Raw genomic sequence first — 24088 nt, 5'->3', positions numbered from 1 at the left:
TTGAACTTGATCTGCACGTTCTTAAACCTAAACACACCAATTTTGGGGTGAACCCGTCGTGTTTTGACCCTTCATCCACTTTCCGCAATTTTAATGGTTTCGAATGAATAGAACTTTTTGGACGACTCAACGAATGGTCAAAACACGACGGGTTCACCCCAAAATTGGTGTGTTTGAGTTTAAGAACGTGTAGATCAAGTTCAACGGAGCGGATCGTAAAAAAATATTAGGGAATGGTGTGATTTTAGGCCGCGTCCTTAGGTGGGAGCCTAGGGTGTCACCTTAGATTCACTTTTCCCTATATATATATCTTTCTCTTTCTCTCTCTGCTACTGGGATGGATCTAACACAAACACTTGGGATTATTTATAACATTGGTTTAGGGTACGTAAACACTATTAGGATTAGGTTATTACTATAGCTAGGTAGGTGGGGGAAGAAACTGTTGACTTCAACACTCCCCCTTAGCAGAGACTTCTCTATCCATTCCAAGATGACTTCGAAATTCTGCAAACTTTAAAGTACTCAGTGCTTTGGTGAATATGTAAGTTATTTGTTTGTTTGCCCCGATTGGCTTCATTACAATCTCCTCTTGAAGAACTTTCTCTCGAAGAAAGGGATGATGTACTTCAATGTGTTTCATCCTAGCATGAGAAGCTGATTATCTGTCAATCGTATTGCAAACTGATTATCATAATGTAAAGCTACTAAATAGTTTGTGGAATGATTTAGATCTCTTATTAACTAAAAAAGCCATGTACTTTCCAAAGCTACCATCGCTGTTGATCTATACTCAGCCTCAGTAGTTGACAGTGATACCATTGACTGTCTTTTGCTACACTAAGATATAGCCGTTGAACCGAGACTAAACACATATTCGGTAGTAGACCTTCGAGTGTCATGATCTCCAGCATAGTCAGCATCACAATAGCCATAAACCTCACATTCTTCTCCTTTCTTATATATGAGACCATAGTTAACTGTACCCTTGATGTACCTTAGGATCCTTCGTATTGCTTCTAAGTGAGGCTTCTTTGGCTTCTGCATGTATCGGCTCATCACACCAACCGCAAATAAAATATCTAATCTTGTCATTGTTAGATAAATCAAGCTTCCAACTAGTTGTTGATATATAGTTGGATCTTCTAAATCTTTTCTTTCATGTGCACACAGTCTCAGATTTGTCTCCATCGGTGTTGAGATTGACTTGCGGTTGAACATCTCGTACTTGAGCAGCATGTCCTTCGCATATTTTTCTTGGCATAGGAATAGTCCATCCTTCCTTCGGTCGACCTCCAACCCGAGGAAATGCTTGAGCTCCCTAAGCTACTTCATTTGAAACCTGACCAAGAAATTTGTCCTTGTTTTTTCGATTTCCGTATCATCATCTCTAGTTAGGATTAAGTCATCCACATAGACCAACATGATTGTTAGCCTATTGCCAGTCTGTTTGACAAATAAAATAGTATCTGCAGGAGCAAGTGATATCTGATTTGGGTTGTATCACGGCGTAAATGCAGTCTTTTCGATGTGTGTGATAGGTAATCTTGAATTATTCGCTATCATAACTTCTCGTCCGCTTTTATACTCCTTCATGTTAACAAGTTTCCCCTTATCTCTCGTCATGTGATTAGAACAACCAGAATCAACGATCTAATCTTTATTATAGCTGATTTCTTCTCGATCTAAAACAAATGCAAATGCGGACTCAGATCCTTCTACAATCAAGGTTAGTCTCATACCAACAACCTCATTTTCGTTGACTGGTACATCTTCAATGATGGCCACGGATGCTTGGGCATCCCATTCTTTTTCATCATCTTGACATCTGCGCGATGTTGCAGCATTGCCCTCTGCAGGCCTTCTCTTGTAATAGCAATCTCTAGCAAAGTGTCCTTTCTTCCCACAGTTGTAGCAGCTATTGCCAGGTCTCCTTGCTCGACGATCACCTTGCTCCTCACGTTGTTGTGTTCTATCAGTGTATGGCCGTCCTGGCTGCCTCCTTAAACCAGCCTTTCCATACTCCTTTTTCCTCACGCCTCTTGGTTTTCCTCTCTCCTTACTATTGAAGAGTACTTCATCTTTGCTTTTTATTGAAACGCCAGCCATTTGTTTGGCTAGGATTTCCTGTGTAGCGAGCAAACTCTCCAACTTTAAAATGTTGGTTGAGTCAACCACCCATGTGTAGCAGCAACGAGTCCGTAATATTCTGGTCTTAAACCATGGATGATTATTCTCCTCATCATTGCAGCGAATACTTTAAAATCTGGATCTAGTTGAGTAATATCTGAACAGAGTGATTTTACTTGCTTGAAGTATTGACTGATTGTCAGATCCTTCTATTGTAAGGTCATCAATTGGTTCTCCAGGAGTTGAAGTCAAGCATCGTTCTTTTTCGAGAAGAGTATTGTGAGTGTATCCCATACCTCCTTCGGAGTTCTAGCATCTCACATATAGTCTATGAGATCTTCTTCTACTATCGTCTTCAACACATATATAGCCTTGTCGGGTTTGATATTCTACTTTCTTAGTGCTTCACCAGCTTTCCGAGGTGCTGTAGTTTCAGCACTCCCGATGACCTCGCATAGGTCTTGTCCTTGTAAATAGGACTTCATACATGTCTCCCAGTAGTTATAGTTATTACCATTGAGTTTCTTGAGTGTAGTTGTCGTATTTGTCAATTCCGCCATAGTGACGTAGTACTGCTTTAGTATCTCCATGCAAGTTTGGTCCCTGACCAACCAAGTTCATAGTCCCGGACTGAACACGAGCTTCGGCCTTCAAGAATGCTGATAGGATCACCGTAAGAGAGAGCGGGTCCCGACCGCCTTACTTCTATCACGATCTGCAACTTCTACTATTTCACGGGAACAGTAACCATAATTATGAAAAATAACTGTATTCATGAATAGTAACCATACTCGTGAATAATAATCGATTCCTTCAAAGGGTAAATAATAATCTAACTTATTTTCTAATGTTGAGGATCCACCTTTGGTGACAACCACAAAACATAAGATAAGCAGATACATGCAAGCTAATTTAGGCTCTGTTACCACTTGTTGAGTTGAAAGGAGTGGTGGACACTAAGAAATATATTGTTATTATTTTTTTAGTAGTACAAACACACTGTACTCTCAAACTCTCTCTCTCTCTCTCTCTCTCTCTCTCTCTCTCTCTCTCTCTCTCTCTCTCTCTCTCTCCTATTGGGATAGATCTAACACAAACACTTGGGGGTTATTTATAACATTGGTTTAGAGTAGGTAAACACTATTAGGGTTAGGTGATTACTGTATCTAGGTAGGTGGGGGGATTAGGTGGGGGCCTGCTGCTGACTTCAACAACCTGCACTCGGGAATGGCAATGTTCTGTCGGCAGTAGTTATAACGATGATGTCTTTGATGAATATCACCGTTTTGCTCCATACTATATGCAGTAGAGTTTGTGTTAGGAATTTGTTATGCACCAAAAAAGTTCTTGAGTTGCTTGTTGTTATATTTTGTGAAATTTCCTTTAGACCTTGCCGTGCATATGCCTCTAAATTGTCTATATGATCAGCTTGAAATTCAACCACATTATTCTTTATTTTGGTAATTTCAAGCAATATTTAACTCTTCTTTGTATTAGGATTGAAGGCCCTCTTTGATAGCGGATTTGATCTGAATGTTATGTAAATTTCTTCTATTTGGTTGTGTCGTAGATAAGATCAAGTCTGTTATAGTTTATCAATGAGGAGTGAATCATTTTTTCACACCTTTAGCTTTTTTCTGCAATACGTTTCTTACTTTGAGATAACTCAAATATTGAAATCACATCGGAAGATTAAGATTAAGAACAATCATGATTAAGAAATAAAAGGGAGAAAAATAAATACTAGTATTGCCAAAGTATATGATGAACAATAGAATGGCTCTTAGACATCCTCATGCAGGACAATCTCTTCATTAAAAGTATCATCACTGTACAATATGCCCCACAAACAGCAAAATGAGGTGCAATTCTCTAGGCCTCCAATTTATACCATAGGATTTTTTTTCTCAACCACGAGACCCACTTTAATCGATGGGTGATTCTGTCCGCATCTAATTCTTGGTCGAGTGATATGTATTCTCCATGTAAATCATCCACTACAAATAATAACATTCCTGAGCTAAAAGATTAGAATACTTAGCAATGCTCAACCACAGCAGAAGGAACAAACAAACTCTTTTCATCAAACAAGATTACAAATTCCACATGATGAACAAAATAGCACTCCCAACATAGACTGTTCAAACTGAAACATCCTTGAAGGCAAGCTCAAATTCATCTAGGGATTGTACCCATCCAAGCAGGAGGAACCATCCCAGTCTGTTCCTGAACTGTACTGAACAATGGAGGCAGCATCTTATACACCCCAGCAATCTCCTTCATGGCTCCAGCGGCACCACCACTAGCAAGCTCGCCATTGCTAGCACCCTCTCCATTGCTCCAAACACTGATCTTGGGCTGCAACCCCTTAACAGCATCAGCATTAATACGAGCCATATCTCGGTAAACTCCTTCATTGATCATCAGGTAATCTCTCAGTGCAGCATAATTTCCTCCAAGGGCTTTCAGTAGAGTTTCCAGGTAGAATCCCTGTGCTTGAGCTAGAGCCTGTAGTCCCTCAGCCTCCTTTTGCTTGGCGTAGAGCTCTCCGTCTGCCTCCTGCTGGCGAGAGAAGAAGGCGGCTTCTGCGACTGCACGGCGTCCCTCTGCTTCTTTTTCTTGCTGGTAGAGTTGAGCTTCAGCCTCCTTTTGCTTGTTGTAGAGAATCCAGTTTGCTTCTTGCACCTGTCATACAAATTTTAGCCCCAACAGGAATCAGACTTAACAGAGTTGCACATTAGTCAATCACGTTATATTGTATCAGTCAATTGAGCCTGAAGGACACTTTTACTTTAGCGAAATAGAACTAATAAATTAGCGATGTTTGAAGTTTGAAAGAACTTCAAGACATAAGCCTGGATACCCTTTACACGCATTAGAAGCAGATTATTTTGCCCAACTTCTAGTGTGGTTGTATATTCAAGGACCAGTTTGGGTAAGCACAAAGAGTATGTAATGTGTTTAGTGTAAAAATTTGATAACGAATATTGAACTGAGATTATAGATTTATCATCAATGTTACATTTGATAATATTTCATAGGAGGTAATTTTAAAGTTACTAATAGTGTAAGATCCTTAACAAAATTGAGTTAGTGAAGTAGATTAATATGCAAACAAAAGGATCAATAAAAGCAAGATGTGCATATGTTTGAAGGAATTTGAGACGATAGTATAGAGATTTGTGTTGAAGCTAATCCCAATTCTATAAGGATTTGAGTTAGTTATCTCTAGGAATTATAGTCATACTAGAATTTTATTATGAAATACTTTGTAAAGCCTTTAAATAGGTATTCATGCATCCTTCTACCTAGGAGAAAAAAAGAGAAAAAAAATAGGGGCCAAGTATTGTAGCTATAGTAACCAAGAGCTAAAAAAACACTACCACGATTTTGAGCTACCACAACAGTTTCGGTGTAACGTTTTTAACCGTTGCATTAAGGTACCTATGGGAGCGGTTTTGCAGCGGTTCTAACCGTGACAACAGGTCTAATGCCGCGGTTTGTGAAAAAAACAGTATGTTCGGCCGAATCATTGTTCCGGAGGTTTTGGGCTGACGCGTAACTATTGGACTTTTATTAGGTGACAATGGAGTTGAGTCTTTCATAAATTAACTTTTCTGTTATAAACTGATCTCTCGCATCTCGATCGCCGCTCTCGAAACTCCCAAAATTGAAAACCCTCACTCTAAATTAACCATCGTCAAAAACCCTAGTTCTCACTTCACCATCGCCCAAAACATTAGTTCTCAATCTCCATCGCAAATTCTCATCACCATTAGCAATTCTACCTCATCCTCGCTGGCGGCATGGTCGTCTTCATCAATTGTTAGCTCAATCTCGCCGGCGAGCAGCACCATCTCAAGTTCAGTAAGATATTGGAAAGTGACTCGATCTCGGTGATTTTTAGGTTCTTTCATCTCGTGCATGTCGTTGTAGTTGTTGATGTAGATTTAGGGTTTAAATCAAAGCTTTGAGGATCATTGCTCTGGAAATTCATTTCATTAATTTCTTCAGTTTCTGGGTATATCTAGGTTTTGACAATAAATTGGAAACTATATGCTCAGATTCAGAACTCTAAAAGATCATCTTTTAGTGGTCAATTCCTCAACTATGTGATGCTAAAATTGTATATGGCAATCATGATCACTTTATTTATATGATATGATTTTTTAAACTTTTGCTAGTCCTCTAGCAAAGAAAAATAAAAAGAAAATCCTAACTCACTTTCGTAGGAATCGCGGTTGTATTTGGCGTATACAACAAGCCTTTAAACCCCTAGGTTACCCTAGTGGACGAGTTGTAGTCTCGTGAGGGTCATGTGTCTTGGTAAAATTCTATAAGGTGATCACTTTATTTATACGTGTAAGGAACTCTTCATTTTTTTTGCACAACTTGGTGAATAGTTTTAGTAACTGGCCCAGCTATTTGAGGCTTCTGTATTTATCCAGAATTAGCGTAAGCAGACACAAATTAGAAGGAAAAGGTCATGATGATTTAGTGTAATCTTTTTCCTAATTTTGAATTTTGAGCTGGTTTGGACCTAATTTAGATGGTGTTAATGCAAGATAAAAAAATCCCTAATTTTGTTTCATTATATAATCGTTACTATATTTTACTTCAAAAAGTGTCTTTCGGCGATACTGATGGATGCAGGTTAAATCCAAAAGTGACCTTACATAACCTTATAAAAGAGAAGCTTCTATGATCAATAATAGAAATATTTTCAAGTACATTGAGCATATTGGCATATGTTTTTAATTAAAAAGAAGAGCAAAAGTGATGTTATAGTTAGTAAAAAAACTGACATAACTATAGCTGTATGTTTTTAGGGTTACATGCTGTACTTATTTAAGAAGCAACTCATTGACGGTCACGTAAGATGGATAAGGTTGTTGCTATCTTAATGCTCCTTTTAGAGTGGCTAGTTCAACTTTCAAGAGTGACAATTCTCCATAAGGAACTAATTTAGTCATTTGTATATTGGCCTTAGCTTTAATACTTAGTTGGTCTTTCAATCTTCTTTTTACTGTGAAAAGGATATTATGATGATTTGGACTACGCTTATTCTGTGAATGTGGCATGAGCGAAGAGCTCAGTTTGCATTATGTTGCCTGTAGAGGGAGTCTCAAGGGCTACCAGGAAATATTACTTGCATTATACTTCTTTTGATCTCAGAAACTAGCTAACTCTTTTGTAAATTTCCACCATAATTAGTAGTAATACATGTTTGAATCTTCTTGTTTATGTTAGAATAGTTTCAATTGCTCAGTCAACTTAGGCTTTATAAGATAGAATCACCTTGAATTTAAGAGTTTGTTTTTTTTTTTTTTTTGTGGTGCCCATTTTTCGCACTCTTCTTTTGTAAGGTTAGTTTTTTTTTTAATATATATATATATGTACGTATATATAGTCTTTTTAAAAAAATTGTGTAAATTAAGATAACTTGAAAAAATATTTTCAACTCTGTAGAGGGAGTCTCAAGGGCTACCAGGAAATATTACTTGCATTATACTTCTTTTGATTTCAGAAACTAGCTAACTTTTTTGTAAATTTCCACCATAATTAGTAGTAATACATGTTTGAATCTTCTTGTTTATGTTAGAATAGTTTCTAAGAGTGTCTCACTTTAGGGATTCTTACTTTTAAGTGGTTTCCAATTGATGATTACTAAAATGTGAGGGCGCCATTGTCTCAAAACTTTTCTCATGCCAAATTATTAATATCGTAAGGTATTTTATCTCAAAATATTTCTTCTGACATCACATTGACTAAATTTTAACCTTGAAGGATAGATCGGTTTTCTAATGCTAGCGTGCTGGGGAATTTGTTTGAAGAGGAGAATAAGTAATCAGCTTAATTTACTTGTAATCACTTATTCTATTTGGAGAATAGTTATTGAAGTTTAATCTATGCATAAACGATTGATACTAGGAAACTACCATGATGTTAAAACAGATAGACATGCATATGAATAAATATTCATTTAAAAAAAAGAAAAACTCAATTGTTTGTGTTTGATATTATCTCACTTGCACAGCTGCAGTTGGAAGCTTATTGCCAAATCAAATTGTTGTCATTTTAGTTTTAATCTATTCAAATATTTTTAGAAAGAAAGATGTAACTAACATCATACTATCTTTTGTGAATCTGAAGTAACATCCCTGATGTTAGTGAAATTTTTTGTTTTGATGGTTTCAATCATAAGCTGATAAAATTTTTAGAATCATTATCAAGTTCGTATACTCATTTGTTTCTTCCGTTTAGTTTAAGAGAACGTTTAAGTGTATTCTAGTGTAACAACTGTATCACATTTCTTTTGTGTAACAGGCCAAGGAGGTTCACTATCTGAAAATATGCTATATAATGGTTCCCGATAAAATTGTAAGTCCTAAATTTTATATTTCATAATCATATATTTTTCTCAATTTTGTTTACTTTTATAAATGTGTGCATCTTTGTAATATCATTACCAATTTAGTTCTAGATTAGTTTTCACTTTCCTTGTATTGTTCCATTTTTTTTCTAATTCAAGATTAAGAATTAATCTTCCACCAAACCTTAAATGGTTGTAAGTTATTTATAATACAATATGTTCATGTTTGAAATGAACATTGGTCTACGACATGCAAACTATGACTTTGGTAGTTGATCTTTGAGTGACATTGCTTCTCTATGAGTAATCTTATATTTAAATTTTGTATGTGATTTTTTTTGAAAGATTTAATTTCCTTCAAATTGTGTAGGGACATGAGCAGCAATGGCCTTGCAAATGGAGGCCAAATTCCTTATAATATTCCTCCGAACCTTAATCCATTGTAAGCTATGATTCAAAAAAAAAATTTATGGTCTTGGTTGTTTGTTTCTAAATTAAGTGTTATGTGACTGCATTTGTTGAAATCTAGCCAGTAATGATTTCTTGCACTGTCATGTGTGATATAACCTTGATCATCACATTCTTTTCCTATTTAGGACCTCAAAGTCATTCTTATTGAGAGAAAGAGATTGTAGCTTATGTACCAGCTATTGAATTTTCTGCTCACTCTATGCTGCAGTAATTTTTTTGTACTTTAGTTTTCACATAAACACGTACATAAATTATTTTCCCAAAATGTAATTTATCTTAATATGTAATTTGGAGTTCTTTGTGCATATACTATTGCTACAAATGACTTTCTGCTCATAAATGGTTAATATTCTACGTGATTGTCTCTATCAACAATGAACTAATATATTCTCTCTCTTTGTTTGCAGGAAAACAAGACAGTTATGGAAGTGGTAATGGGCAAAAATACCGTATACATGAAGGTGAAGATCAGTTCAGATGTTGACATTAATGCTACACGAATTTTTTGACACAAATTATGAAATATTTTGATATATTATTTGTATCATTTAGAGATTCAATAGAAATCAATTGATGTTTGACTTCCAGCATCGTGTTTCATAATTTTTTTGTTTCATATTTTTTTCCCTTCTAATATTGGCATTTGGCATTTTTTAGGTTTAACAATTCTAAACAAAAGCTGCTATTAGGAACAAAAAAAAGGAGAACCGCTGCCTTAGGTCAGAAAAATCGTCGCGCTTGCGTGCGGTTCATTAAAATGAACCGTTACTTTAGCTAAGGTAACCATAGTCTTAGGTGGTAATAAACCGTCACATTAGACTAAACCGTTACATTAAGGTACCTAATAGAACGGTTATTAAACTGTTCCTCTATAGGGGAAAACCGTTGTCTATGTTCTAGGGCAACGCCCGCAAAGAAGACGGATGGGCAACCGCTGCACTTGCCCTAAGGTAACGGTTTTTAGGCTAACGTAGCAGTTTTTAACTGTTGCCTTAGCCTAAGTCTGTGGTAGTGATTAAAGCTTTTTTATTTGCTTCTCCCATCAGTAACCGAGAGCTAAAAATAGCTTTTTTGTTTGTTTCTCCCACTAAATCTCTCCTCATACATATTATGCTTCTATTTGCTTTGCTTTTGATTGTTCCAACAGTGGTATCAGAGCCATGAACAATCTAAACGAGACGATATCGTCTTCTATTCCTATATTAAATGGGAAGAATTGTCACCAATAGAGAGTGCAGATGAAGGTGTTGTTTGAATATCAAGATATATTGGATGCCGTAGAGAACAGAGTTACCGATCTCACAGATAACGCAAGTGAAGCCGAGAAGAAAGCCCACGGTGAGATTAAGAAGAATGATCGAAAGGTGTTATTCTACATCCATCAAGAAGTGAATGATTCAGTTTTTTTAGAAGATCGACGGAGCAACTACAGCAAAGCAAATGTGGGATACTTTGGAGACATCATACCATGGAGTTGAAAAGGTGAAAAAAGTTAGGCTTCAAACATTGATATGTCAATTTGAAATTTTGCAGATGGAATCCTCTGAAAGTGTTGCAGATTATGTGACTCGAGTAGTTGCTTTGACAAATCAAATTAAATAATCGGGGAGAAGGTTATAGATTTAACAATTGTGGAGAAGATATTGCGATCTCTTACAGGAAAATTTGATCATATCGTGGTGGCAATCAAAGAATTGAAGAATTTGTCCAAGGTGACAGTTGATAACTTGATGGGTACCTTACAAGTTCACGAGCAACGCATGAACGAGAGGTCAACCGAGAAGCCCCTTGAGAAAGATTTTCAAAGTCAAGTTTTTATAAAAAAAATAACAAAGGGGCGCAGTACGAAAGAGACCAGCAAGGAGGAAATTCTCGTCGCAGAGGACGAGGATATGGAAACTACAATAACTGAGGACATGGATATTACAATAGTCAAGTACATGACAGTTATAAAAACAATCAAAGATATGACGGCAATCAGAGAAGCAATTATCAATGAAATTTAAATTGTCAAGGTCGAGGCCGAGGTCGAGGCTTTGGACGTAGTAGAGGAAATTTTAATAAATTAAATAGTGAATGTTACATATGTCACATATATGGCCACTATGCAAAGGAGTTCAAGTACCAGGATAATTCCACATCCGGAGAAGAAATTTGATTTGCACAAGAAAGTGGTGATGAAGACAACCACACTTTATCGATGGTCACGACAGCCGGTGAAGAATTAAACTACAACACATGGTTTCTTGACACTAGATGTTCTAATCACATGTGCGGAAATAAGGAGTTGTTCGTGGACCTAGATGAGTCGATGCGTTCCAAAGTCAAGTTTGTGTCGATGACAACATTATACCAGTGATGGAAAAAAGGAAGAGTTCTAATCAAGCTGAAGAACGGAGACTACAAGTTTATTTCCGATGTATTCTATGTGCCAAATATGAAAAACAATTTACTCAGTATGGGCCAACTTCTTGAAAAGGTGTATGATATGCGCTTCTCTGGTAATTAACTCCTAATCTTTGATAAAAGAGGTGTATTTATCCTTAAAGCCCCCATGACAAATAATCACATGTTTCGAGTTGACATCCAGAACAATATTTATCATTGCTTCAATGTCATTATGAAAGATAAGTCTTGGTTATGGTATCTTCGGTTTGGACATCTGAACTTTCGCAGTCTAAAGTTGCTTGCACAAAGAAATTTAGTGAGAGGCTTGCCCATTATAGATCATCTTGAACAGTTGTGTGAAGGTTGTATTCTTGGAAAGCAACATAGATCACCATTTGGTATTAAAAATACTTGACATGCAAAGAAGCATCTTGAGCTCATTCATTCAGATGTGTACGGTCCTATGAACACTATATCCAATGGCAATAATCGATACTTCTTTACTTTTATTGATGATTTTACAATGAAAATATGGGTCTACTTTTTGCAGCAAAAATCTAAAGTCATTTTAAGAGCTTTAAGGCCCTAGTTGAGAAGGAAAGCGGTTACTTTATCAAGGTACTACGAACAGATGGAGGATGTGAATATACTTCTAATGAATTTAATAAGTATTGTGCAAAAGAAGGAATAAAGCGTGATGTCACTCTAAACGTAAAGCCGGACGATACTTGAGATGGCAAGAAGCATGCTAAAGACCAAATGTATGCCAAATTATTTTGGGGATGAAACTGTCTCATGCACTGTATACTTGTTGAATAGGTCACCAATAAAGTGCATTGATAATCTTAATCCTAAAGAGGCGTGGCATGGTTATAAGTCAAGTGTAAGACATCTCAAAGTGTTTGGCTCCATTGCTTATACTCATATTCCAGCAGAAAGAAGAAAGAAACTTGATGACAAAGGCGAGAAGATAGTTTTTATTGGCTTCAAGTCCGGGGGCTACAAACTCTACAATCTTACTACAAAAAAGGTGATTGTAAGAAAAGATGTTATGTTTGCTGAAGAAGATGCTTGGAATTAGGATCTAGAAGCACAAAACGATTCACGGCGTACTCTCATTGATATTATTGAAGATGATGTTCCTATTGCAAATGAAAATCGGCTAATGCTTCTGAAGTTCCAACCCCACAAGTTCCATTAGAAGTTGAAAGACCAAGAAGAAATCATCAACCATCAGTTCTCTTGAGAGATTATGAAGTAACTCCAGATGATGATGTTGATGCAGATGGAGATATAGTGCACTTCGCAATGTTTGCAGATTGTGAGCTAGTTATGTTTGAAGAGGCTATTCAAGATCCTAAGTGGATAAATGCAATGAAAGGAGAGATCAAGGCGATTGAGAAGAATGACACGTGGGAGCTTACTAATATCCCACAAGGACATAAAGCAGTCGATGTGAAGTGGGTTTTCAAAACAAATATTAAAGTAAACAGCGAGGTTGAGCGGCATAAAGCAAGATTGGTGGCTAAAGTCTACAAACAAAAGCCTGGTTATGATTACCAAGAGGTATTTTTTCCTGTTACTAGAATTAAAACTGTTAGATTAATAATTGCCCTGGCTGCACAGAATCATTGGAATATTCATCAGATGGATGTGAAGTTAACTTTTCTTAATGGGCCAGTTGAAGAAGAAGTTTTCGTGAAGTAATCACCTGGATTTGTGAAGAAAGGATGTGAGCATAAAGTATACAAGTTGGAAAAAAATCTTGTACGGGCTGAAGCAAGCACCGTGAGCATAGAACAAAAGAATTGAATCTCTCTTTTAAGAAGGTTGATTTCAGAAGTGCCCCTCCGAGCATGTCTTATATGTGAAGTTAAACAACTCTGGTGATATACTACTATTATGCCTTTATGTTGATGACTTGATTTTTACAGGAAATAATATTAGTATGATTGAAGATTTTAAGAAGTCGATGATGCATGAATTGAGATGACAGATCTTAGCTTATGTCTTATTTTCTTGGCATTGAAGTAGTTCAAGGAGATGATAGGATTTTCATATGCCAAAGGAGCTATTGTGCAAAGTTATTGAAGAGATTTCAGATGTTAAATTGCAATCATGCTAAAATTCCTTTGGAGGTTGGTACTAAACTATCTTGAGAAAGTGATGGTGCACAAGTTGATCCTACTTATTTTAAGCAAATTGTTGGGAGTTTCATATATCTCACATGTACGAGGCTAGATATAGCCTATGGAGTTGGTCTAATCAGTAGATATTTAGAGACCTCTCGCCAATCTCATCTACAAGTTACAAAGAGAATTGTGTGGTACCTAAAGGGGACTTATTATCATGGTTTGTTTTATTCTTTATCTAATAATTGTGATGTTGTAGGCTATTTTGATAGTGATTGGAGTGAAGATCATGATGATCGTAAAAGTACTTCTGGCTATGTTTTTAATTCTGGCACCATCGCATTTTCATGGTCGTCGAAGAAGCAGTCTATTGTTGTACTCTCAACTTGTGAAGTGGAGTATGTAGCAGCTGCGACGAGTGCTTGTCAAGCAATTTGGTTGCGTAATGTGCTAAGTCAGATTTATATTCAAGTTTAAGGTCCTACAAAGATTTATGTTGACAACAAGTCCGCAATTGACTTGGCGAAGAATCCAGTCACTCATGAAAGGAGCAAACATATTCATACTTGTTACCACTTTTTACGAGACAATGTTGAGAAAAACGAGATCGTGTTGATTTATTGCAAGTCTAAAGATCAAGTTGCGGAGATCCTCACGAAACTTTTAAAGTTTGAAGCGTTTGTCAAGTTGAAGCACATGATGAGAATGAAGACCTTACAGAATTAGGATTAAGGGGGGATGTTGAAGTTAATCCTAATTCTAAAGGTATTTGAGTTAGCTATCTTTAAGAATTATAGTCATACTATAATTCTATTATGAAACACTTTGTAAAGCCTTTAAATAGGCATTCATGCATCCTTTTACCTAAAAGGAAAAAAAGATAGTGCTACCGTAACCAAGAGCTAAAAACAACTTTTTTATTTGTTTCTCCCACGAAATCTCTCCTCGTACATATTATATTTCTATTTGCTTTGCTTTTGATTGTTCTAACAATTTGTAACCCAATTCATCTTTTAAGCAAAGCTCTAATATTTTATTTGTCCATATATCTTAGTTTGTCAACGTGGGACTATACTCAGACATGAAACTGCCAATGTACGTACTAATATACTAATTGCATAATAAGAATTAGAATCAAAGGGAATTCAGATGTAAATGATACCTTCATCTCATAGTCCACAGTAGCCTTACTGAGAAATTCAGCCTTAAGCTTCTCAGTCTGCCTCATGGCATTCTTCTTCTCGACTTCCAACTGAAGCTCTGCCTCTCTCACAGCCACGGCCTTGGCTGCCACCACCTCAGCCACCTGCGTCTGCTTCACCCACTCGGCCTTCTTCATAGCCAGCGTAGCATTAGCCTCTGCCACCTCAGCCTCCCTCTCATTTTCAAATATCCTCACTTCTGCCTTCACCTTAGCCTCCTGCTTCTTCCCTTCTCCCTGTCTCTGTGTCGAGTAAATCTTTGTTTTCGTGTCGATGTCAGATGCGTTCTTTAATGTTTCTCCCTCTCTTTGTTTCGATCCGACTTCTCCCTTCATTCTGGCCTCTGCAACGTCGACCTTGGCTTGGTTGGCTGCCTCCATTTGGGTCTTCTGGCCGAGGTAGGAGAAGTACTCGTGACCCGCGACATCAACAAGTTGTTTCACGTTGGCGTTGTAAATTAGGAGACCAAACTGGTTGAGCTCGAGTTGAACCTGGAAGAGAATAATAAGTCAGAATGGAGAAATTACCATCAGAGTTCAAAAAAAATACTTCAAAAATAAGGAAAATTACCAATTGCAATATTTTAATGGGTCGTAATTCCAACAATTTTATCGAAACAAAACTGTAAAAAAAAAGGGAAAATTGCTTGGGGGAACCAAATAAAATTCGGCTATGCATCCCCACCCCCCAACTAGAGTCAAACACTTGGGGACACCTTGACCCAAGTACTCATGCTTTCTCACCCCAAAATGATAGTACGAGTCTGACTCACATAGAGTATGAGTATGACAGAAATTTATTTTCGTCTTGTTATTTTCTTTTTTTTTAATTTTATTAGGTATTTGAAAATTTTCAAATCATTTCAAAACAAATTAATGTATGACCCAAATCAGATGACAGCATAATTAGGGGTGGTAAACACAAATCAAATACTAAGGTGTTTGCATCTGTATTTGTTTAAAATTATCGAATTCAAATGCGGACTCTAATATTCATATATGGAGTTTTTCAAATTCGAACTCGAATATTTGGTATTTGATAAATATTCATGATTATTCACAAATACTTATCGAAATCAAAGTATATTTATTCCGCTAAAGAATTTAATTTCAAATATTATTTAAATTCATAAGTAAAAATGATTCATTTATAATATATTATGTATATATTTAAATCAAAATTTTTATTAGAAAACAGATTTAAAATTATTTAAGTCTTAAAATCAATGCATAAAACTTAAGTAGAAATGGTAAGTGGGTTAAAAATATGACATCATATTTGCAATAATACAAATAATAAGTGATCAAATGTTAAACGAATATTTGATAAACAAACAATTTGAAATTATATGGTTAAATTCTATTCTTTTCGTAAAGTCCAATACTAAAAAATATTTGTTTATTAATAAATAAACTATCATGAGAAAAAAAACCAAACCTTCTCAAAAACCTCCTTCTTGAACTCCTTGGTCCCCTTAAAAATATCCTCCATCGTCATGGACGCAGCAAGAACCCTCGTCTCGCCCTCGATGACCCCCTGAACCAACTCCTTCACGTGGTTCGAGTTCTTGTCGTGCGACGACATGAGCTTTGCGTACTTCAGCATCATCTCCATCTCATCCTCCTTCGGCCCAATGGTGAACACAGCCGGCAGGATGAAGGGCAGCTTCTCCGCGCTCATGGCCTGCACATCGAACTCGTAGTTCACCGGAGATATGTCGAACGTCGAGCACGACTGCCCCGGGAAAATCCACGCCTTCTTCGCAAGCTTGACGTCGTCGATGCCCCACCCTGTGATGGCCAAGTATTGGGAGGCCTTGGCTACTTTGTAACCCATTGTTGATTGATTCTTGAGAGAGAGAAAGAGAAAGAGAGCCAGAAAAAGAGAGAAAAAGGGTAGAGCGAGTCTAAAGAAGGGGTTGGTGTTGCTTCATATTTATAGTGAATTTTGAGTATGTAGGGTTAGCGAAGGAAACTAGTCCCGTGCTTCTGTTTCCTGTCAAGAACTCGCAAAGGAATCATCGGTTTTGATGAGGGTCGTCTTTTTTTTAATTGATGAAGATTGAGATTTATTTGGAATTTTAGTAATTATCGTAGCTTAATTATTATAGTATGTTTTTCATTAGAGGGCTTTCCTTGTGTTTGAATTCTTATAAGCATTTTTTTTCATTACATGCTTCCTTTTCCTATTAGGGTATCTCTTTCTGTTAGAATTTTTTTTTATTAAATGTTTACTTATCTCATTAGGATTTTTTTTTCTCTCATTGTTTATATATTTCTTTTTCTTATCAGACCTTATGTTTTGCTTCTTATTTTGGATTTTCTGTTTGTGTAATTTTCTTTAAAAGCAAGTGCTACCCTGGATTGTACTCATTATTATTTTTCACTTTAGATGAATCACAGCTCTAAATGTTTATGATTAAAAATAATGGTCTTGCTATCAATTTTTATGGAAGTAAAATCAATGGATAATTTGGTATTTAGAATTGTTCAATCTTTTAATCTAATATAAAAATCTATCTGACGAAGACAATTTATCTGTTAATAGCTTTCGTTGATAAAGAACAAGCTAATCAAGTCATCATTGGAATTATCGACGTTTGGATCAAGTCCTCAGTAGAATACTCCAGGAATGTTCTGGTTGTGGACGAGATCTTACTTATACATCGTAGACGTAAATGCAGAGAGTCTATCTTAGACTTTTATTTTCATCTCTGGCTTTAATTAAATACTTAATCTCTTTTAACGGCTTGGTTTCCTATTTGGGGAAATTGAGTTTCATAAAAGCTGGTTAATCACTTAGATAAACGTGCATTGATTTTTCCGTCCGCCCAAAAAAGATAAAAAAAAAATTCTTTTCACAAGAGACTGAAATTGCCTGGAATTTAAAAACAACACGCACTTGTGTATTATTAAACAGACCAAGACTTGATGATAAATAATAGAAGTCAAATTGCAAAAGTCGAAGGAAGTTTCAGTATTATTTCTGAGATTTGTCTGCCAAATGAATTTCATTATTCTCATGTGGCCGTATAAACCTCTTTTCCAATTATTATATCAAACTAGCACGACTTTTTTGAACCGGGTCCAACTTGCATAAGTTCTGGTGCAGTTACCCACAAGATGCGCGAAATTGGAGTAGGTCCACAAATAATAATGAAGTTGTTTGCAAAATTTAGAAACCTTCATGACGATTTTTGGTTTTTGAAGGCCTCTTTCTTCTTTTGCAGTTTTACATAGCAAAACCAAGTAAGCTACAAAGTGAAGCAGTTAACTTTCCAATTTAGTTCAGGAACAAAAACACATGCCTTGAGATGCGTAGCCTCTAAATTTACTCTGTATTTAATGGGTTAACTGATTGGACTCATAAATAAGTTAAGGAGCATAACAAACAATACAGCCACAATCTCTATCTTTTTTTTTAATATATTTTCCTTTTCTTTTTACTTTTTTAGATGAAGACAAAGTAGCTGCGAAAATAACAAGCGATGATCGCTGCAGAGAGCATCAGCGGGTACCTGCAAAAAGATTGGAGCAGCTCACCCACCATCTGCCATCTCTGTAAAGGAACTTGACTGCAACAAATTAGTGCTAAAATTTTAGAAACAATATTCTCCTAAACTAAATACAAAATATAAATTGTTAACAGTTCAGATATACACTCCAATCAAATAAACAGTTACAATAATCAAAACAACACTATACCGCAAATAATATTTGATATTATGAAAAATTAAGGGTAAACAAAAAAAACCTGTACATGTCACCAATAACTAATGAATGATGCTTCATTCTATTAATCTTCGATATTATGAAAAAGCGTAAACGAAGCAAATTCATGTATAAATGATGACAAACTCGCATCAGCTCAGGAGTTCTGATGGTTGCGCACTGTTAGTAAAAGTAGCACTCTTATTGAACCCCTCGAGGACCAGAATCCTTAGCGCGTCCAGGCCCCTTTGAAAGGTGAAGTCAAGCTGCAGCACATTATAATTGTCGATAAATTTGCTAATTGAAAAAACAGAAAAGAGTGCCAAAAAGATGAGTGTGAAAGATTAAGGGGAAACCTCTTCTTGTTCTTTCTTACAGAAAGGTCGAAGAACAAAATTGACAGGGTCCATTTTGCCCGGTGGCCGTCCAATGCCTTCACAGATTCCAATGAATGATGTTATTTTGTGAATACGATTAGGTAAAACAAACTGCATGAAGATATAAGTGGACATCATGCATCACCTATTTTTAGACGTGGAAATTCACGGCTTCCGTTAAAGTGATTAATTACACTGCGCATCCTGTGAAAATATGAAATTGACCAAAAGCTAATTAACATGTGGTCCCATAATCTCTCAATAGTGATGAAGACAATGAAGGAAAGTAAATAATTAAAGTAGGAAAAAAATTCCTTTCCCAACAAGTCAACCTTTTGATGATTGCAGTCTATTACTGCGTATTAATTTTCAGGTCCATTCTAAACCACAATGAGATGTTTCGGCCACAAGGAAGGGACATGACAAATACACCACTTAGGATAGATGATAAGATTATAATTAATGAAGCAAGGAGGCCTAAAGGTAGACCTAATAAAACTTGGTTAGACACGGTTAAGAAAGATATGGTTTTGGTTAACTTCACAAATGAGATAATCCAAAATAGAACTGAATGGAAGAATAGTATTCATGTAATTGACCCCAAATTTTGTGATAAAGGCTCCATTGTTATTGTTGTTGCCCATTTAAAATCACTAGCTAAAAGTTACTTCCTAAACAATATTTATATTCAGAAGAAGTGTGCTGTGTGTGCACGTTCATTTTTTAATCCTTTTACGATCATCCAGAGAGGATGCAAGATCACAAATGAAATTAATGATGATATGTTAAACTAAAGGTACAAACATTTTCACCATTCTTCAATATTCTTTCTACAGAAACTGGCGGGACTGGGAGAGTAACCATGTAACATGTAAAGATAGTTAGTTCACTAGCTACTGAAGGGTCTAATGGTGGTGGATTGCGAGAATGACATTTGCATGCAAACACTATTTTAAAAAACCTCTGCTTAGTCCGCCTAGACGTACGCCTAGGCCTAGGCGGTGCCTAGGCCTAGGCCGCCTAACTAACACCTAGCGCATGCCGCCTAACTAACACCTAGCGCATGCGCGATACCTAGGCTGCCCACATAGATTTTGAGAGTGTTTAGGGGGCCATTGTCTACTAATGTGGACTGCACCCTTTAGGTATTGATCGTGATTTTCTGTGTTGCAGCCTCCACGTTCTCCAACCTCCTTCAAACTCCTTTAACCTCCAAATATGAACATTTCCACTACCTCTTCCGACCTTCAGCAAAATCTCATCAACCACCATTTAAATGAAGAAAGAAATCTGCCTAGACATCAATCCGGCACCTAAACTTTCTATAACATTGATATTTACTATCAATCATTATATTTAAAAAATAAAAAATAAAAATCTCCTAGGCTCTAGGCCTCCTAGCTTTCTATAACCTTATTAGTTATTATTTTAACTATTTAGTATTTAAGTATACATGGTTTATTATGGATATAAGGTTGCTATCTTTTTTGGCAAATTCATATAAATTTAATACATATTTTTATCAATTATTATAATTAAATTATTTAAAAATTAGCTAAACGCCTAGGCACTGCCTAGACAATATGCCTAAGCGTCCAGGCGCTAGGCACTAGGCGTCCAGGCGCTAGGCGCTGGCTCAAACGCCTAATCCGCCTAGCGTCTTCTGTAACATTGCATGCAAAACAAAGATCTAAAGCCGCACTAAGAAAAAGGATTTTGGTGTTTTAAAATATGAAAAAGAGGACTGTAAGTGGAAAAGAAGTTCCAGACTGTATTGAAGACATTCTAATACGTTAACCACAGCTACAAGGACGGAACATAATCAAGTATCATTGTTCATGCTTTCTCCATGATTAAGAGAGTAAATATTAGGAGTTGGAGACAAATAAATAGTGAAGGTACTGGAAAAGCAAACCATAGGATGAAATTGAGTATAAGTGGTCGCTGTTTATTTATATGGTAACCTATGCTATTGCTACATTGAAGTAATCTTGCCCAAATTTATTGGCACGATCTCCACAAGTATTCTTTTGCTCATTGTCATTAGGATTTATAATGATATTGTATTCTGCAAGCATAAAGGAGCTAGGACAGAACATAATACCCGTTATGTCCCCCATGTCCACCTTTTGGCAACAACCGTAATTTTGCAAATGGTAAGTCCATGTCATCATATATCTGCAGAGAATAACACTCAACAGTAAGCTATGGCAAACAATTTGCATGCTGATTAACCATCTAACTACAAAAACTGAAGATGGACATTTTACCAGAAGTACTTGATTCAGTGGTACTTTGAAATATGATATCAGAGAACCAACCTTCATTGAAAATCCCAAATGCAAATCATAAATATATTTGTCATCCTCAACACAAAAAGATGATTTTCTGATGTGATTACTTACAGACTCACCACTAGAATTCATAAATGTTTGTGGTTTGGCTAGCATGATAGGAACATCTCCAATATAACCTGCATATAGCAAAGTACAGATCTGGAAGTTATAAAATTGGAATATCCATAAGACACAGAAAACAGCAATCTTATACCATTCACATAAAGTCCGATACAATTAAACAAACAAACAGTTTTGTAAGTTAGTTTGTTAGGATGGGTGGAACTTTCAGTGTGATAATCAAATTAGTTCTCTTAGATTTATCATCAACCTTATCCACCCTTCCTCTAGGATTTTACAGATTTCACAAAATCCCCCTGAACTTTGGGGTATTTTGCAAAAAAGGAAAGGAAAAAAAAAAGAAAAGAAAACCTCTAAATTATAAACTAAAGAAAAATCCCCTTGAAAGTGTGTTACTACAGTACCACGACTAGTGGCAATCAGTTCACGATTTCATGTTCCACGCACGATACATGTATTGAACAAGTTTTGCCCTACATACTTATACCAGCTATATTATCCTTGGGGTAAATTTCACAGAACCCCTGTAAACTTGGGGGTTTGCACGAAACCGCCCTAAACACATCGGTCATATCAACCACAACCCTTGCTGGAAACCCCTCTACTCCTTCATCGTAGTTTGTCTCAACTCCCCCCAGCAACCCCTCCCTCCTCTCCTTCCCGAATCCTCTCAAGCTCCCCTGAATAACCTACCAAATCCTCTCCCCTCCTTCATCTCCCTCATCCTCCCCTTCTCTTTTTTCCCTCTAAGTTGAAATCTCTTCTACTTCTCTGCTGCCATCTGCCTCTTCTGCCTCATCCCCATCCAGCCCATCTCCGTTGATAACCCCGACTCCCTCAACCAAATCCTGTACCTCCTCCTTTCTCTTCCTCACCATTCCTTTCTCTTTTACTTCCTTGTCGAGATCTCCTCTATTTCTCCATGTCATCTGCCTCTACTTCATTCTCCTACTTCTCACCAATATCAATGGCACTGATAGTAACAGGGTAGTTTAGACCGTTAACCCTTCAGGTTAACACCGTGGTTTTTCAAAGTAGTTCTGGTAGAGTTTAGAGTTTTCATCTAATTTATAAAGTTTAGGAGGTTTTGTGCAAAACAAAATAGTGGTCCTTTTCAGGTGAGCATTTTCATTCAATGTTAATAATGCCTGACAGGCCAGCACTCCCTCTTAAAAAGGTAGAGAAAAGTAAAACTTAAAATCAAACTTATTTACATTTCTCAAATAAAAGAAAAGAATTATGATATTCATCTGTGTCACAAAGGAATATCAGAGGTCACATCGCAAGGGCCATTATTGCCAGTAAGAGGACATAGAACCATCGTCCTGGAGTTTATTAATGAACAGGGACAGATGCACACTTCTTTTGCCTCTAGTGGATTTGTCATTTTAACTATAGTTTTGGAGTATATAATTTCAATTTTGCATTATTAAAGGAAGAAACCATTGACAGCTCTTTACATATTAATTCAACAGACTTTCGGAACTACAAACAGCACTCATTAGGCAGTACAATATTAAACTAATAATAAAAAAGTGTGTCAAAGTTCAATACAGATCCTTAATATAAGATTATTAATGTCATACTTCAACTGCTCTCATAGATTGCTAACTAATCTGAAATAACTAGCAGGCATCCACCTATATAATAAAAAAAAGGTCAAAAAAATGAAAATCGCAAGTTTTCTGCACAGGTGAGATTTGACAACCGATGCTTGCTGACTTTAAAAAGAAAAGAAAAGAAAACTTTGCGGGGACTGATACCATTTGCAAAGTACACAGATACTAAGCACTAACAATAACCAACAATATACCCAATAGTGAAAGTTAAACATGATTTGAAACTTTGACTTACATTTGGTAAAGTGAAGGAACATATGAAAATATCAGATGAAAAGAAAAAATTCCCATTCAGTTAAAACATGCACTCGCTAGCAAATGCAAACATACAGCATATGGTTATTGTTACAAAATAAATGTAACTATATACTATATAGCATTACAGAAAACTGCAATATTCTTATATGAGTGAGCACCTTTCCCAAATAATGCTTTGGAGCATATGCTGTTTACAGATATTCCTTCAGCTTCAGCTATAGCGTCTATCATCTCAAAACCTACCTGAGAGGAAACACACGCATTACATAATGAATGATTTGATAGTTGGTTTCCAACTATACTCTTATGATATTAAAATTTAAAAATTCATTTCAGTCGACAAATTTGGAAGTGAAATCTCCTTTCTGAGTGTTGATAGTATATCAGCAATGAGGAGAATATCCCAGAAATCACTATTGTCATATAAAGGATAAAATAACTGCCTTATGTCATGAATCGTACATTCAATTTTATCTCCAGAGTTCAGCAAATCAAGTGTGGTATTTTAGATCATGAAACCAAGTATCAGAAGAATTGTTATTGTACCGGACAGAGTTTAACGGTTCCTTTTTCTATGCAAAAGTGAGAAATAGAGATGATCAAGTTCTTGAAGCTATGATTTGACAAACAAAACAATGAAGGTCGAAATGTTTTCTCAAGGAGCCTTTTTCATTGTGTGCTTTTTTAGTATACCTATTTGTCAAATACTGAAATACACATCCTTTACAGAAAAGAAATTCTAGCTAAAACATAACATCAAGTCAGTTACAATAGCTTTTTGTTGATTGCATGAGAGTTAGAGATATTGTCTTGGTCAAATTTGCACGAGCAGTATCCTAGCTACACTGCATTCATGTTCAACATTAGGGAGAGAGATAGTGGTTATAGTCTCATACTTACATCCAAAGAATGAAAGTTTTAATCCTACAGGGTTCACCTACTTCTTCGGCCTCTTCTTTCGCTTTTTGTTCTAACTCTGTTTCTTTTGTTTAATAACTTATTTCTACAGAA

At 36.2% G+C, this 24088-nt stretch overlaps 3 protein-coding genes across 3 annotated transcripts in view; all 3 read right to left on the bottom strand.

Moving 5' to 3' along the window:
• Positions 841 to 1239, bottom strand: LOC109841261 (uncharacterized mitochondrial protein AtMg00810-like). The gene has a single exon (XM_020410175.1). The coding sequence runs from the start codon at positions 1237 to 1239 to the stop codon at positions 841 to 843; it is 399 nt and encodes a 132-aa protein (XP_020265764.1).
• Positions 4190 to 16750, bottom strand: LOC109831327 (flotillin-like protein 1). Its single transcript, XM_020398683.1, has 3 exons — positions 16134 to 16750; positions 14657 to 15187; positions 4190 to 4815 (listed from the first exon to the last, which is right to left on the bottom strand). The coding sequence occupies exons 1-3, from the start codon at positions 16530 to 16532 to the stop codon at positions 4306 to 4308; spliced, it is 1440 nt and encodes a 479-aa protein (XP_020254272.1). The 5' UTR covers positions 16533 to 16750; the 3' UTR covers positions 4190 to 4305.
• Positions 18381 to 24088, bottom strand: part of LOC109841252 (peptidyl-tRNA hydrolase, mitochondrial-like) — a 7583-nt gene continuing 1875 nt past the window's right edge. The window contains exons 3-9 of the mRNA XM_020410166.1: positions 23236 to 23320; positions 21189 to 21256; positions 21054 to 21104; positions 20888 to 20961; positions 18929 to 18987; positions 18763 to 18839; positions 18381 to 18672 (exon numbers count right to left, since the gene is read on the bottom strand). Of these exons, the coding sequence (XP_020265755.1) occupies positions 18559 to 18672; positions 18763 to 18839; positions 18929 to 18987; positions 20888 to 20961; positions 21054 to 21104; positions 21189 to 21256; positions 23236 to 23320 (528 nt within the window). The 3' untranslated portion in view covers positions 18381 to 18558. The remainder of the gene's footprint in view (positions 18673 to 18762; positions 18840 to 18928; positions 18988 to 20887; positions 20962 to 21053; positions 21105 to 21188; positions 21257 to 23235; positions 23321 to 24088) is intronic.

Source organism: Asparagus officinalis, chromosome 1 (assembly GCF_001876935.1).
Source record: "Asparagus officinalis chromosome 1, Aspof.V1, whole genome shotgun sequence".
Taxonomy (NCBI): domain Eukaryota; kingdom Viridiplantae; phylum Streptophyta; class Magnoliopsida; order Asparagales; family Asparagaceae; genus Asparagus; species Asparagus officinalis.
This window is presented reverse-complemented; position numbering and strand designations above follow the sequence as displayed.

Bases quoted from the DNA above. Each gene is read 5' to 3' on its own strand.
- LOC109831327 (XM_020398683.1), bottom strand. From the start codon at position 16,532: ATGGGTTACAAAGTAGCCAAGGCCTCCCAATACTTGGCCATCACAGGG. The intron at 15,188-16,133 runs GTTTGGTTTTTT...ATTCTCTTCCAG, and splicing joins AGAAGGAGGTTTTTGAGAAG to GTTCAACTCGAGCTCAACCA. The intron at 4,816-14,656 runs GTATCATTTACA...TTTGTATGACAG, and splicing joins CTGTGGACTATGAGATGAAG to GTGCAAGAAGCAAACTGGAT.
- LOC109841261 (XM_020410175.1), bottom strand. From the start codon at position 1,239: ATGCTGCTCAAGTACGAGATGTTCAACCGCAAGTCAATCTCAACACCG.